We start from the raw sequence: 16,236 nt of genomic DNA, 5'->3' as shown, positions 1-16,236 counted from the left end.
CCCTGCAACTGTTCTCTGAAATCTTTGGATGGCATTACATGTTCTTTTAAGGGAGCAATACTCATTGTATTGGGCTTCCACAGTGGCTCAGTGGTAAAAAGAAAAAATCTGCCTATAATATAGGAGATGTGGGTTTGATCCCTGGGTTGGGAAGATTCCCTGAAGGAGGCCATGGCAACCTACTCCAGTATTCTTGCCTCAAGAATCCCAGGACAGAGGAGCCTGGGGGTCTACAGTTCATAGGGTCACAGAGAGTCAGGCACAGCTAAAGTGACTTAGCATGCATGCACCTGTTGTATTTGCTCCCAACCTTGGCTACCTTCCTTCTTATAAAAGGGTGATGACCTGACTTAGGACACACATTTGAGGGGGCCATGACCTTGTTCCTCTACCTAATTTTGGAAAGATATATTTTTTAAAAATGGAGATTTAAAAATAAATCTTTTTTTTCACAGCTGAGATTCCTTCCACTCTGCCCCCCACTGCCTCTTGTACAAACTTTATAGTAATAATTTTATTGAATTATCATTATTTCTTGTGTGCATGAATGTCTCCCACCTAGACTATAAACCTCTTGAGGTACTAAGATGTATCTTATCCATCTTTGTCTGCAGAGCCGCTAATAGGAAGCCTGACACATAGTGGATTCTTGCTAAATATTGAGATGAACCAAATGTAAAAGTGAGGTACTATGCTTTGGGTTGCTGATGTAATCTCTATACAAAAATCCCCTTTTCCCTGGTCACTACCAAGCAACAGTTGCATAGGACATGGTTCTGGCCGGTGAGAAGTAAGCAGAAGATCTCTGGGTAGGGTTTCCAGGAGAGTCTTGGTTTTTCCACCAAAAAAGGGGACAAATTAAGTTGGCCTGCCCCGTTTACCCTGTATCCCTTCCTGCTTTCTTTTTTTCTTTTTCTTCCTGCCTGGAACTCGGAGGTAAAGCCTGGAGGGACAGCAGCCATACTGTAATAAGGAGGTGAACAAAAGGAGAACAAAGCCAGCATGCACTGGATAGAACAGCAGAAAAATAGGAAGAACCCAGATTTCTAAGGGTGGCAGCTATGCCAGCCCTGGACTGCTTGCATGCCTGCCTCTGGTCTTCTTCAGAAAACTAATCCCATATTCACCCCTGTGGTTAAATTTTCCGTTACTTTCAGGCACATTTGTAACTTATATAACAAGTGTGTTATTAATAAGTGTACATTAAAGCACCTGGTATTGCTCTTAACATATAGTAGGAACCCATTAAGAATTTGAATATGAATCACTTATTCATGCAAATAGAATCTAGGATGACTGATTGGGTTGGTTGGTTGTTTTCTTGTCAAAAGGATTGTCTTCTAATGATAACAAACTAATAACCTTAAAACAGCTTTGTTGCAAACCCTGTAGAACCATATTCTATTGGACCTGGAGTTCATTCCCAAAGGTCTCTTCTTCCTGTTAGAGAAAGTAGTCTTGCTGAAGCTGTAAATCATGCAGTAAATGCAGAACAGCCTCCTTGTATTGCCAGCTTCCCAGGTGTCATATTTCAAGTATTCGCTTCTCTGTAAGGCAGGTTTTCCAAGGTGAGTCAGGTGGCATTAGCGTTGGTTCTGTTCTCTCCAGTCTGGGCTGCCTGGCTGCAGTGGGTACATAAGGCCCTGCTGGTGGGCAGAACTGGGAGCTGAGGCATCCCTACTCAGGAATAAACTAAGAAGCCTCTTGGCCTGAGGGTGAGTGGTTAGAAGAGCCCCATTGGCAGACCCCAAGGTAGAGATCAGCTGTCTCAGACTGAACCGTGAGGCAGCGAGGCAACGCATCAGGACTCAGTCTCCTGCTTTCCTTTGTGGAAGTCCTCCTTTACTTTGGAATTCCTGGGGAACCCTTAGAATTTTCTTTTAAAACTGGCTCCAAGCAGTTTAGCTTCATCTCTTGAAAAGGAAATGTTATTGCCTGCCTTGAGGTATACATTTCATGTTTATTTTCAGAATAATATAGCTGTTTTTTTATTACCTTGGAATTTAAAAATGCTGAGAAATTTCGATACACCAGGCTAAGTGACTTTCCCTGCATTATCTAATACTAACAATCTCCTTACTGTGGTATGTGTTATTCTATTATTCTCCCATTTTACAGATGGAGAATTTGAAGCTCAGAGAGGTTAAGAACTTGTCCAAGACGACACAGAACCAAGGATCCAATGTGGGATGTCTGTCTCCAGAGACTGCTCACCCATTCCAGCCTCCCCGGTGCTCTGTGCCTGGAGGTGGACAGCACTTTCTTCCCATTGCCACTTCCCATCTCGCCCCACTGAGACTCCAGGTTCCTGTGTCAAAGGCCATACAGAAAAGCTGCTTTTCCATTTAATAAAGAAACTTACACTGAGGGGTAGGTTTTGACTTGTGTCTTCTGGATCGAAGGCCTCCATCTGGTAAACGAATCCGGGCTTTGTTCCTTCCACTATATAGAGATCTAGACCTGTACCAGTGTCCAAAGGGGAATAAGAAATATTTTATTAGGTAAAGCAAAGGAGGAATTCCAAAACCAGGACAGCCATTCACAGTCAAAGGGAGCCAAGCGTATTGGTGTTGTGGGAAAGAAGACAGCTGTAATAAAGGCTGTGAGTAAGACCACTGGCCAGTTTGTAGGGGTGGATCCATTTACAGGGATTAATAAAGAGCTAGGGTTGGCCACGCTGGTGTCAAGTCTTTGCGTGTCTCCCAGGCTGAGGGGTCACTAGGGGGAAGGAAGTCATAAGGGTAGAGTAGTGGAAAGTACCCTAGGTGGGAATTTCCAGTGTGAGGCTGCTCCCATTCTGGATCTACTGTCATGTGTCCTTTCCTCTTAAACTGAACCAAGGTCACCCCTCAAGTGCACTTAGCATCTCAGCAGAAAGTCGCTGAAATGAGAGGCCTCAGAGTGGAACACAGAGAAGATGTGGAAAGGGAGAGAGAGGGCTGTAGGGGCTCAGGAAAAGGGACCAGAGATGGATGTCGTCTCCTTCAGAGTTCTGGGCGGGCAGCAGGAGGGCAGGCAGGGTCACTGGGCACCGCCAGCCCTGCCTGCGGGGCTGCCATGCTCTGCTCCCGTGTCTTCTTTCTGAGAACCTTTCTGAGACGTGACTAAGAATTTTAACATTAACTCACTCTTTTGGAGACACTGTGCCGAGGACTTATATATATTTTCTCCTTTCATCTTCACAACAGCCCTATAAAGTAGATGTTGTAATAATTATCTCCACTTTACAAACAGGGAAACAGGCTTAGAGGAGTTGCGGGGTTGTCTCAGCTGGTAAAGAATAGAATCACAATTCAGTAATAAAAAATGAATAAAATATGTGAATGTTAGTGAGCAATGTTATGGGGGAAAATCAGGGAAAGGAGTGTGGTGAGTTGGATTGCCATGATAAATAGAGGGCTTTCGGAAGGTTCACTGACATTAGTGTCAAGATTCTTAAAGGAGGAGACATAGAGAAGAAGGGGAAGGAGCAGATGAAACGGTAGATGCAAAGATGCCAGTGTAGAGTGTGCCTGGGGTATACATAGGTGGGTGAAAAGTTGTGTGGGAGAGGAGATGGGGATTGGTAGGGGCTCATCAGATCTTCTGGGGCCTTAAGGAGACTCTGACTCTCGATGTTGAATAGGATCCCTCTGGCTGCAGGGCAGGGAAGCCAGTTAGGTGGGCACTGCCATGACCCAGGTGAACCATGGTGGAGATGCTGGGGGAGGGGCTGGGTTTTGCACAGACTTAGAACCTGGTAGGATTTCCTAATGGATTTGATGTTGGGTATGAAAGACAGAGGGGAATCAATGATAGCTGTGAGGTTTGGGCCCACAAAACTAGAAGGATGGAGTTGCCATTAACTGAAATATGGAAGATGAGAGAAGCAGATTTGGGCCGAGATGGTAGGAAGGGGGGCTTCCCAGGTGGCTCAGATAGTAAAGAACCCGCCTGCCAAGCAGGAGACTCAGGTTCAATCCCTGAGTTGGGAAGATCCCCTGGGGTAGAAATGGCTACCCACTCCAGTATTCTTGCCTAGACAATCCCATGGACAGAGGCAGCCTGGTGGGCTACAGTCCATGAGGTCCCAAAGAGTGGAACACAACTTAGCTGCTAAACAAAAATAACAAATGACAGTGGGGCGGGAGATGGAATGGGAGTCAAGTGGTCTGGGGGCACATTTCAGTTTAGATTCCAGCACCAGTTCCAGTGTGTGAGTTTGTGTGTGTAGGGGGCTTCCCACACCACCAAGCAATTCTTTAAAACTGGCTGGGTGTACCACAATCCAACTCATTCAGACACTGTCTACCCAGAGATAGCATCAGACTTCACGGGTGCAGGGCTTCATCCTACAAGACAGCCCCCGCCCCTCCAGATGCCAATCAGAGGTCTAGGTGCCCCTCCAGATGCCAATCAGAGGTCTAGGTGGGTCCCTCTGCTTCTGACCAACCAGGTCTAGATTGGAGGTTCCCACAGTCCCCTCCTCACGTTGGAATAATTTGCTATAGGGGTGTGCTATAGTGAACTCAAGGAAACATTTACTTACTAGATTGTTGGTTTCTCATGAAAGGATATAAGTCAGGATCAGACAGATGAAAGAGACGCATAGGGCACAGTGTAGGAAAGGGGCAGAGAGTTTCCATGCCCTCTCCCCAGGTTCCACATGTTCACCAAGCTCTCCGAACCCCTTTCGGGCTTTTATGGAGGCTTCATTGCGTAGGCCACTGTGAATTATTGGCCACTGCTGACTGAGCTCAGGTTAACTCCATCTCCTGCCTCTACCCCCTCTCCACTGTTCAACCCTCTAATCACATGGTTGTTTCTCCCGGTGGGAAGCCCCCATCCTTAGATGGGGTCCAAAAGTTACCTGGTTAATATAGTAAAAGACACCTTTATCACTCTCATTTCTTAGGAAGTTCCAAGAGTTTTAGGATTTCTGTGTCAGGAGGGAAAGAAGACCAAATATATATTTCTTACTATAAATCACATCACAGATACCGATTAGACATCCAAATGGAGATGTCGGGTAAGGCAGTTTCTATTCGAGTCAAGAGTTCAAGGGAGAAGCTGGTGTGGCAGCTTCCTAATTATCTTGGAGCACAACTCTTACATGTGTGTGATGTGACTGAGTTTCTAGCTTGCTTTGTCCAGAAGATAGTAGAATGCTAGGTTGAAGTTTAGCCATCTTACTTGATTTTATTATTAACATGCTATACTAAAGCAGATTCCTATGAAAAGACCTCAAGGTTGCTTGTATAAAATATAATGTTGATAGGTTAATAGAGGTGACTGGAAAACAACCCCCCAAAACAAACAAACAAACAAAAATAGCGATGGACTTGGGAGTTGTCAGTGCATACATGGTCTTTGAAGCCAAGAGTTTAGGGGAGATCACACAGGAAGTTACCTTATGCTCCAGTCCCCTATACTGTGTCTACTTTATAGCAGATGCCAGATACACAGTCCCCTGGAGGCATCGGCATCCATGGGGAGGGTGAACCATGGAAGTCAGGGGCCAGTACCCAGTACTAAGCCTGAAACGGTCTCAGCCCAGATTCCTCCAGAATAATCCACTTGCGGTCCCTGAGCTCCAGCTCCCTCCCCAGGATCAGGAGAGGCCCACGCCATGGATGGCTAGGGCTTTGTAAATTACTGGGTGTTATTATTGGGAGTCCTGGGCTGGAGGACATTTCATTTATTCCCTGTTCATTAAGCAGCTGCCTGTTCCAGAGAAACATCTGTTTGTTTATTTACTTTTCTGTTTTTCTCCATCCCCCAGGGTCCAGCCTGATGCCGCTGTCTGGACTGCATTGCACATCCCAGTGTGTCTCACCTTTTGCCAAGTTGCCCTGAAACTCAGGCGGCTCATTCACATCTGTCACCTGGACTGTCAGGACCTGCAGGTCAGTGACAGCCATGTCATCCTTCACATAAATCTGCAAGTCAAATATGTGTGGTCCTGCTTCAAAATCTAATTGTTCCATCCCAGTGGTGACAACCTAAAAGCAAATGCAGAAGTCATAGTAACCATGTGTTAAGAAAAGATCTGTTTTGTGTGTATACATTTTGCAAATGGATATTAACTAGCAAGGAGGCAACCAGCATCCTGAAAACCATCTTTCCTTCACTGTCAGGGGAATGGGTTGTTTTGCCTGAGTCCTTTCTCCATAAGCCCCATGACACTGCACTAAAAGGACTCCTGTGTGTGAAGCTGCTCTTCACAGGAAGACAGACATTCAGGAGACATCCTGGTTCCATCTGCTGGAGATGGAAAGCGTGAAAGCTTTAAAGCCTGTCACTATTTGGGGTAGGCTTCTAGGCAAGTCCCTTAGCTACCCTGCATACAGTTTGATTTTCTCGTCTTTAAGAGTAAGATGCCTCACTTCCCTGGGATAGCTGTTAGGTTGCCTCTTCACTCATTTCTCCCTTCTAATTTTCCAAGGCCATATCTAAAACTAAACAAGAGGAGAAGGATAAATCTGCAGAAATAGGAAATGATACTTATTTATATCAACAGCCTCTTTGGCTTTGGGGGTGTATTTCCACACATTCTCCCACTGATGGAAACGTGTGCTCTGCACAAATGTTCTGGAGATGTGGGAGGGGCACCAAGAACCAGGGCCAGAGACATATCACTGGACTCTAGTCTGTGGCCAGCAGGAACCTCGGCGGTGCGTAGTGGGAGGGCCCTGCTGAGGTTACCTGGAGGCCAGGCTGTGACCCCTCACATCAACGTGCACATCCCTGCCACCAGCTTAGCTGTGGCGCTCCAAGAAAGCCCAGAGCCCTTTGCACATCAAGGACTAAATTTCATCAATGTCTTTAATTATGTCTCAATTAATAACCTTTCGGTTATTAGTGCAAGTGGGGCCAGGCAAGGAGGCCTTCAGTATTCTCTGTTGAGAAGAACACTTAGCTCCAATCCAGTTTCCATCACTGGACTTCCGTGTGACCTTGGAAACATTACTTGAGCTTTCCCCGATTCCGTTTCCACATGACTATCATTCAGTAAATAAGTCTCACCCTAGTTAAACAGCTGGAGTATAATACAAGATAAGAAAACAAAGAGCTAGATCAGGGTACTATGGAGAGTCAGGGAGAAAACATTCATTGTGAGATGTGTTTAGTCAAGGAGGGCTTCATGGAGGAGGTGGTGGGCATCATGTTTGACTTTGCATAAATCTGGATTGATTATGAGAGGAGAGGATGGTCACAGATGTGAATGAACCCATGCTGTGGAGGGAGCACATATGGAGGAGGGTTGAAAGAGACAATCATAGTACTTCTGTCACCACCTACAAGCAGGGCCAGCCTAGGCACCACACAAGTGGAGATAACCTGCCTCTCTGCTTGGGACATGGGCAGTGAGAGGCAGCATAACACAGAGGTCAAGAGCTTAGACCCTGGAGCCAGACTGGCTTTAAAGCCCAGCCTTCCCATGGCTTACCCTTGCTGTGCCTCAGTTTCCCTAGCTGTAAAGTGGGGATACTGACGGCATCTGCTTCCTAGGGTTGTTGTGAGGATTCCACGAGCTAATCTATGGGTTACTTAGATCACTGCCTGGGGCTGAGTGAGCACCCAGCAAATGCTGCCTTTTTTGTCATCAGATGTTGAAAACTGTTCAGTGAATGGGTGCCCATCAGAGCTGCTCCCCCGTCACAACGATCTACTCTGCTTCCTGACTTACCCCCTAGCTTCCAGCTAAGCCTGGAGCCCTCTTCTGAATCCCATGCTTCCAGACCCTTCACCATAGTGTTCCCTATTGACACCTGCCCTTCTCCTTGGGACTGGCTCAGTCATCCTAGAGGAAGGAGCTAGAAAAGTCAAGTAAGGGTCTCAAATGTTGTCTCTTGGAACCAGAGGAATTGGGTTGCTGCCAATACATGGAAAAGTTGATTTTGTTGTTTTCTCTATCAGCATCCTTCAATAGCTCAGCAGGTAGAGCAGAGGACTGTAACTTAAGGATGTGGACATCCTTAAGTTGCTGGTTTGATTCTGGATCAAAGGAAATGCCTTGGTTGGTTGTTTGTCAGCAGAGTAGTGCAGCAGGAGCATGCTGGGCCCATAACCCAGAGGTCGATGGATCAAAACCATCCTCAGCTAAGTTTCCTCTTCTGGAGAAAGGAATGGCTACCCACTCCAGTATTCTTGCCTGGAGAATTCCAGAGACAGAGGAGCCTGGTGGGCTATAGTCCATGGGCTGTAAAGAGTCGGAAATGGCTGAGTGACTAACACCAGCACTGATTAAATGTTCATGTGCCAGGCTCTTGCCAAGCTGTTTTGTGGAGTATTTTATTTAATCATCACAACAACTAGGTTGTAGGTTGGGAAAACTTCCCCTATTTCATGCATCAGGAGACCAGGGCAGGGAGGGGAGACAATTCCGAGAGTCATGGCTGAGAGTGGTAGAGTACCCTCCCCACCTTTTAAGAAAAGTATTTATTTGCCTGTGCCAGGCCTTAGTTGTGGTGCGTGGGATCTTTAATTGTGCTATGTGTAATCTTTAATTGCAGCATGCGAACTCTCAGTTGCAACATGTGGGGTCTAATTTCCTGCTCAGGGATCAAACCCATGCTCCCTGGGTTGCATGGAGTCTTAGCCACTGGACCACCAGGGAATTCCCTGGTGGAGCCTCTTTGATGATGGGCTATCTAGCTGCAGAGTTTTGGTAAAAGACGATAAGTTTGGTTTGAGGTTTAAGGTTGTTTTGGACAAGACTGAGCAAACCTAAAGTGTCCACAGTTCTCACGACAGCAGATGAGGACAAAGGGGTATCAAGCTCAGAGGTGTGCTAATGGCAGGGGAGCAGTTGCGGCCGCCACGTGACCTCGGAGAGTGCCTGCTCTAGCAGTTCAGCTGTCACACGCCCCTGACTCCTGGGAGCTTTCCTTCCCAGAGCTGCTCCAGGAGGCAACCCCAGCGATGAGCCTCAGGCATTCCTCCTGCTGGGCAATAATGAGGCAGTGCAGAGTGGGAGTGATGAACAGGGGTTCTTGGGGCCAGCCTGCCTGATCTCAGAGTCTATCACCAATTAGCTATGTGAACTTGGGCAAGTTGCCCAACCTCTCTACGCCTCAGTTTCCCCACCTTTAACATGCAAATAATAATAGCATAGCACTTCATAGTGTTGTTATGAGGATTAAATGAGTGAATTCACAGAAATATTTAGGGGAATTCCTGACATATGTTAAGTGTTCCATAAATGTGAGTTATTGTCACATCATCATTAACCCTCCTCATACCCCTCACATGCCTCCATCATTAATCTTCCTCACCCCCAGAGTCTCAGCAGCTGTGTCCAAAAGCAGGGTGGCCTAGCCTCTGGCATGACTGGAGGTCACCCTTAGGAAGTCCTACATGACTGAGTCCCAAGGCCAAGAGTGACAGACCTCTGGGCTGGAGACCCCAGAACCTCATGGCTAGGTGACCCTGCAGAGTGTCCAGGAGGAGTCAGGTTCTGCCACAGAGATGGCATCATCATGTTCTGTAGGAACAGCCGTTGTGAGCAGTTTGGGTTGGAGAATAGGATCTTCCTGGAGAGGATGGTTGATGATATTGGGTAGTTTCTGGGGAGAAGCAACCAGTCCTTAAGAACGTGTGACCTCGTGGCCCATCCTAGTACCAACACAAGGTCCCGGGTAGCTGCAGGCTGTGGTGCCAGGAGGGCACCAGGATTGGGACCAAAGACTGAACGTGTGAGCCCAGATCAGTGGAGTGGCTAAGAAATTCTCCATTTGTAGAGGTCAGGAACAGGATGGAATTCCTCCTTGACTGACAGCCCTGTTTGAATCACATGGGATGTGGGGAGAGGAGATATGACAGTGAAAGATTTGGATGCTTATGCAAACAGTAATTGCTGTGCATGGCAATTGGAGGGGACAGAGCCTGAGACTGGGAGTGGAAAGACCTGAGTCAAGTTCTTATTTCATCCTTTCTGGCTCTGTGATATTGGACAAATTAGTTAACCTTGCTGTCTCATTGTGATCTTATTTATAAAATAGGGATTTACAATTTTAATAGTGATATATCAGTGTTAGTAGTAGCAATAAGAGATCAGGATATGAATGTGCTTTAAAACCTCTGCAAATCTGAAATAGTTTGGTCATCCTCATAATTAAAGGCAATAGACTGCAAGAGGCTGAGAATGAGGTCTCTCAAGTGGAAATAACCCAAACATCTGTCAACTGATGAACAAATAGAGAAAATGTGGTATATCCATATAGTGGAGTATCATTCAGCCATTAAAAGGAATAAAGTACTGATCCATGCTACAACATGTGTGACCTTTGAAACTTTATGCTTAAGTGAAAGAAAGTGAAGTCTCTCAGTCGTGTCCGACTCTTTGGGACCCCGTGGACTATAACCTACCAGGCTCCTCCATCCATCCATGGGATTTTCCAGGCAAGAGTACTAGAGTGGGTTGCCATTTCCTTCTCCAGGGGGATCTTCCCGACCCAGGGATCGAACCCAGGTCTCCCACATTGTAGCCAGACGATTTTACCGTCTGAGTCACCAGGGAAGTCAGTCATTAAGTGAAAGAAGCCAGTCATTAAAAAAACAAATACAATATGATCCCATTCATATGAAGGGACCAGAATGGGCAAATTCATTAAGACAGAAAATAGGTTAGTAGTTACCAGGGCCTGGGGGGATAGGAGACAGGGGAGAGACTGCTAATGGATTTGGGGTTTCGTTTTTGGGGGATGAAAATGTTCTAAAACTGGATTGTGGTGACGGTCTGTGAATAGAGTAAAAACCACTGAACTGTATACTTGCTTCTTTTTTTGTATACTTTCAATGGATGAATTACATGCTATGTGTATTGTATCTCAATAGAGCTGTTAAAAAAAAAAAAAACAAAACAGTGTGAGCTCTAAAGCCAGACTGCCTGCCTTCCAGTGTCAGCACAGCAATAGATGTGCAACACGGGGCAAGTTATTTCACCTCTACTAAATTTATCCTCATTTCCCCTATCTGTGCAAACGGGGCGATCATACAAATAAAATCATTGGATTGCTGTGAATATTACAAAAGAGCACATGTCAAGTCCTTTCCGCAGTGTCCAGTGTATACTATGTGCTCTGTAAGTGTAAATAACTGGCAAGGCTTGGAGGCACAGATGAGCAGCAGCTGTTAAAGATGAACCAGATGTCAAGGGAGCAGGTCTACAGGCAGGGAAGTCACAGAAATGGCATCTGGGCCCCAGGAATGTGCGCTGGATGCTGAGGTGGAGGTTGCCTAAATGTGTGCTCCTTGCGTGCCAGAGGGCCCACCCCTGGGGTGCGGAGAACACAACATGCTGGGCTCTGACCCCCAGTCCATGGGCCCCACAGGTGTGTTTTGAGCCCAGATATGCACACTTTTTGAAAGTTCCCCTAGTGACTCTAATCATCAGCTGGGTTTAAGAACACCTTATATGTTTCTCAAAGAGGCAACCAAGCTCAGACCAAGAAGGCCCACTGGGTCCCCCTAGAACCCAGAACAATGGCAGGCGGGAGCTGGGGCAGGGCTGATGATGACTATAGAAGGTCCTTGTGCCCACTGAAGAATGAGGTAAACGTGGGGGAAAACGCACTTCAGCAGGATCCAGACACCTAGACCCTAAAGACATCCTTTAGAGGGCCTTCGAGGTTGTCAGTGGAAAACGTGCAATTAGCAGGTTCATCCTGCCTCAGGAGAAGTGACAACTTTGGGAAAGACCAGACAAACTAGAAAACAGAGCCCCAGTGGTGTAGCTCTTGAATGCGATTGATTGGGTCTGAATTGTCCAAGAGGAAACATTCATTCAGTATGGATAGACATCCAGACTTATATTTTTATTAAGGGTGTGTTCTTCCATATGAAATATCTTCTCATAAATTTCCTACTGAAAAATCACAGAATCATAGAAAAGAAGAATCACCAGGTACTAGCTCATCAGGGTCTGGTTTCTAAGGAGATCATTACACAAACTATTCCACCCGAAGAATTCGGCTACCATTGGCACTCCTAACACCTGCTATCATATGAGGGTGGTTGGCAATAAGAAATGAGCCTTTTATATGTAACAAATTGAACATAGTGTTCATTTGGACTGGATTAAATGGAGGGGGAAAAGGTCCAAAAGCTACAGAGGCATCTAGCACAGAGGGCCCTAGAATGCCCCAGACAGAATGTCCAGATCTTACAAGAGGGAAGATTAAAGAAGGAAAAGAGGAAGAAATGACCACTGATCCAGAATTCCACCCATACCATCTGCAGGACCCCTCTTTGTGAGCAGCTCCCTGGGGAATAAGATGGTGCTTACCTCAAAGTCAGTGTCCGACAGCCAGTTCACCCTGAAGGCCCGAGTGAGGGGACTGGAGTTGATTATCAGGGGGAACCCTGGGACCACAGGTGACAGTGATGCTGATAAATTCACAGAAAACTTGTGCACTGACGTCTCAGGTGGAGAATTCTCTGCTACTTTGCTCATAGCGGGTAAGTGGATTAGGTGTAGTGCCTGTCCACCTGCAGATATAAAAAGGATGCAAAACGACATGAGCACAAAGCCTTGTGCTGAAAACAAGGACTTGGCAGCTTGGTCTGTGGCTTCGACTCGTAGCTCAGGGCGAAGCTGGAACCCGGTCACTCCCCAAGAATGAAGACTCTTGCCAAGAGCTGGAAATGGGAATGTGAGATCTTCTCGGAGCCAAGAAAACAGCCACCACTATACGACCACGAAATCTGCTTCTGTCATTCTGGAAATAAAGCTGCTGTTTTTCCTCTTACCTCTCTGCTTCCCTTCGTGTTTCTCCCAGCTTGTGTGGAGAGCCAGGGAGAGGGAAACATGATATCTTAGAACATAGACACCCCCCTTGAAGGACCCAGTCTGGCCACAGCGTCCTCTGTCTTACAGAGACCAGGGAGCCTCCAAGAGTTTATTTTCCTTCTCTGTGTCAGTGTTAGATACAGAGAACACTGAGAATGGAATGTGCATGACTGGAGAACTCCAAAATCACACCAGCTCTCCCCACATCCCTAAGTATAATCTCCCATCCAAGTACTAACCAGGCCCAACCCTGCTTAGCTTCCGAGATCAGACGAGATCGGGCGTGTTCAGGGTGGTATGGCCGTAGACCCTAAGTATAATCTCATGGACAGTGACTTGTTATCATGAGATGCTGAGGGCATCGTGCAGAGTCTTAATTGGTACATTGTTCTCAATAGAGTAACTCCTGTTTCAAAGAGAAGGAAGTGAGAGACTCAGGGCAAGCCTGTGAATTACCTTGGGCTGCATCACAGACAGGGAATTTTATGATGTCAGAGAAAATGTGTTATTTTTCCCTACCAGGAAAGCTTTGGGATGGTCTAAGTTCTCTTTGACACTCTAGAGGATTTTGCCAGCACAGAGGAGAGGAGTGGGTTGTGATCTTTATGCTTCTATAACAACACAACTGTAGGGGCTGAATAGTGCTCCCTCCCCCAATTCATGTCTGCCCGGAACCTTAGAATGTACCTTATTTGCAAATAGAGTCTTTGTAGATGGAATTATCTACATCTAGTTAGTTATCTATCTAATTATTATCTAATTATCTAGTTAAGAGGAGGTCTTGCTGGATTAGGGTGAGCCCCAAATCTAGTGACTGGTGTCCTTGTTGTGAGGCTGTCACGGCTAACGCCATGACAGGCAGCCTAGATTAGGAGTAGGCCTGGTTTCCCGGGGTAACATAATTATCAGGCCTCCTGGAGCCAGCCAATCAACATATGCCTAGCAAGAAAAAAGGGAACCTATCAGGGGAAAGCTGAAAGCCCCACGTTGGGCCAACAAAAATTACCTTTCAACTGTGTAACCAATCCGCTTACGCCAACTCCCTGCTGCTTTTTTTGACCTAATAAATACCCAAGAGAACTGGGGCTCAGGGCCTTTCGTCCTCACACACTTGGTGAGGGCAGGAGGCCCTGGCTCGAGTCAGTAATAAATTCCCCTATTGCAAGTTGCATTGTTTCGAGGAGTCTTCTTTCCCGAGGGACTCGGACTACGGGCAGAACACTTGTAAGAATAGGACAGGACATAAAGATACACACAGAAGGAAGAAGCATCGTTAGGACAGAGGTAGAAACCATAGCACCAGGACCCAGGGACCCCACAGAGACTGAGACAGAACTGTGTTTGAGTGTCTCCTGTGGAGGGACGGGTCAGCAGTGGACTGCCGCAGGGGCAGGGGCTCTGGGTGCAGCAGACTTGGGTATGGTATAAGTCCTCTTGGAAGAGGTCACCATTAACCCCACCATAGAGCCGCCAGAACTTACACAGGACTGGGAAATAGACTCTTTGAGGTCACAAACAGAACCTTGTGCACCGGGACCCAGGAGAAAGAAGCAGTGACCCCACAAGAGACTGACCCAGACTTGCCCATGAGTGTCCAGGCGTCTCCAGTGGAGGTGTGGGTCGGTGGTGGCCTGCTGCAGGTGGGGGGCACTGGGTGTAGCAGTACATGCATGGGATCTTTGGAGGGAGGTCACCATTATCTTCATTACCTCCACCATAGTTTGGCCCGGGTAAATAGCAGAGAGGGAACACAGCTCCACCCATCAACAGAAAATTGGATTAAAGATTTACTGAGCATGGCCCCGCCCATCAGAATAAGACCCAGTTTCCCCCTCAGTCAGTCTCTCCCATCAGGAAGTTTCCATAAGCGTCTTATCCTTCTCCATCAGAGGGCAGACAGACTGAAAAGCAAATCACAGAAAACTATCCAATATAATCACATGGACCACAGCCTTGTCTAACTCAATGAAACTATGAGCCATGCTATGTAGGGCCACCCAAGACAGATGGGTCATGGTGCAGAGTTCTGATAAAACATGGTCCACTGGAGAAGGGAATGGCAAACCACTTTAGTATTCTTGCCTTGAGAACCCCATGAACAGTATGAAGAGGCAAAAAGATAGGACACTGAAAGATGAACTCCTGTCTGGGTCAATAGTTACCCAATATGCTACTGGAGATCAGTGGAGAAATAACTCCAGAAAGAATGAAGAGACGGAGCCAAAGCAAAAACAACATCCAATTGTGGATGTGATGGGTGATGGAAGCAGAGTCCGATGTTGTAAAGAGCAATATTGCATAGGAACCTGGAATGTTAGGTCCATGAATCAAGGCAAATTGGAAGTAGTCACACAGGAGACGGCAAGAGTGAACGTCAACATTTTAGGAGTCAGAGAACTAAAATGGACTGGAATGGTTGAATTTAACTCAGATGACCATTATATCTACTACTGTGGGCAAGAATACCTTAGAAAAAATGGAGTAGCCACTCTAGTCAACAAAAGAGTCTGAAATGCAGTACTTGGATGCAATCTCAAAAACGACAGAATGATCTCTGTTCGTTTCCAAGACAAACCATTCAATATCACAGTAATCCAAGTCTATGCGCCGGCCAGTAATGCTGAAGAAGCTGAAGTTGAACAGTTCTATGAAGACCTTCAAGACCTTCTAGAACTAACACCCCAAAAAGATGTCCTTTTCATTTTAGGGGACTAGAATGCAAAAGTAGGAAATCAAGAAATACCTGGAGTAACAGGTAGATTTGTCCTTGGAGTACAGAATGAAGCAGGGCAAAAGCTAATAGAGTTTTGCCAAGAGAACGCACTGGTCGTAGCAAACACCCTCTTCTAACAACACAAGAGAAGACTCTACACATGGACATCACTAGATGGTCAATACCAAAATCAGATTGATAATATTCTTTTCAGCCAAAGATGGAGAAGCTCTATACAGTCAGCAAAAACAAGACCATTATCTGACTATGGCTCAGATCATGAACTCCTTATTGCCAAATTCAGACTTAAATTGAAGAAAGTAGGGAAAACCACTAGACCACTCAGATATGATGTAAATCAAATCCCTTATGATTATACAGTGCAAGTGAGAAATAGATTCAAGGGACTAGATCTGATAGACAGAATGCCTGATGAACTATGGACAGAGGTTCATGACATTGTACAGGAGACAGGGATCAAGACCATCCCCAAGAAAACAAAATGCAAAAAGGCAAAATGGCTGTCTGAGGAGGCCTTACAAACAGCTGTGAAAAGAAGAGAAGCGAAAAGCAAAGGAGAAAAGGAAAGATATACCCATTTGAATGCAAATTTCCAAAGTATAGCCAGGAGAGATAAGAAAGCCTTCCTCAGTGATCAATGCAAAGAAATAGAGGAAAACAACAGAATGGGAAAGACTAGAGATCTCTTCAAGGAAATTAGAGATACCAAGGGAACATTTCATGCAAAGAT

General features: G+C 46.1%; 1 protein-coding gene and 1 long non-coding RNA gene across 3 annotated transcripts in view; one reads left to right on the top strand and one right to left on the bottom strand.

Annotated features, from left to right (window-relative positions):
- Positions 1–5,867, top strand: part of LOC122674653 — a 76,451-nt gene extending 70,584 nt beyond the window's left edge. For both annotated transcript variants that reach the window (XR_006335014.1, XR_006335013.1), the window contains 2 exons: positions 2,119–2,370; positions 5,762–5,867. This is a non-coding gene — a long non-coding RNA (uncharacterized LOC122674653). The remainder of the gene's footprint in view (positions 1–2,118; positions 2,371–5,761) is intronic.
- Positions 1–16,236, bottom strand: part of CDHR3 (cadherin related family member 3) — a 70,257-nt gene that overhangs the window by 40,421 nt on the left and 13,600 nt on the right. The window contains exons 2-4 of the mRNA XM_043873165.1: positions 12,269–12,471; positions 5,816–5,981; positions 2,363–2,460 (exon numbers count right to left, since the gene is read on the bottom strand). Of these exons, the coding sequence (XP_043729100.1) occupies positions 2,363–2,460; positions 5,816–5,981; positions 12,269–12,471 (467 nt within the window). The remainder of the gene's footprint in view (positions 1–2,362; positions 2,461–5,815; positions 5,982–12,268; positions 12,472–16,236) is intronic.

The sequence above is a fragment of the Cervus elaphus genome, chromosome 18 (assembly GCF_910594005.1).
Source record: "Cervus elaphus chromosome 18, mCerEla1.1, whole genome shotgun sequence".
In the NCBI taxonomy this organism is placed as follows: Eukaryota; Metazoa; Chordata; class Mammalia; order Artiodactyla; family Cervidae; genus Cervus; species Cervus elaphus.
The sequence above is the reverse complement of the archived record's forward strand: the minus strand, read 5'-3'. Positions and strand labels throughout refer to the sequence as shown.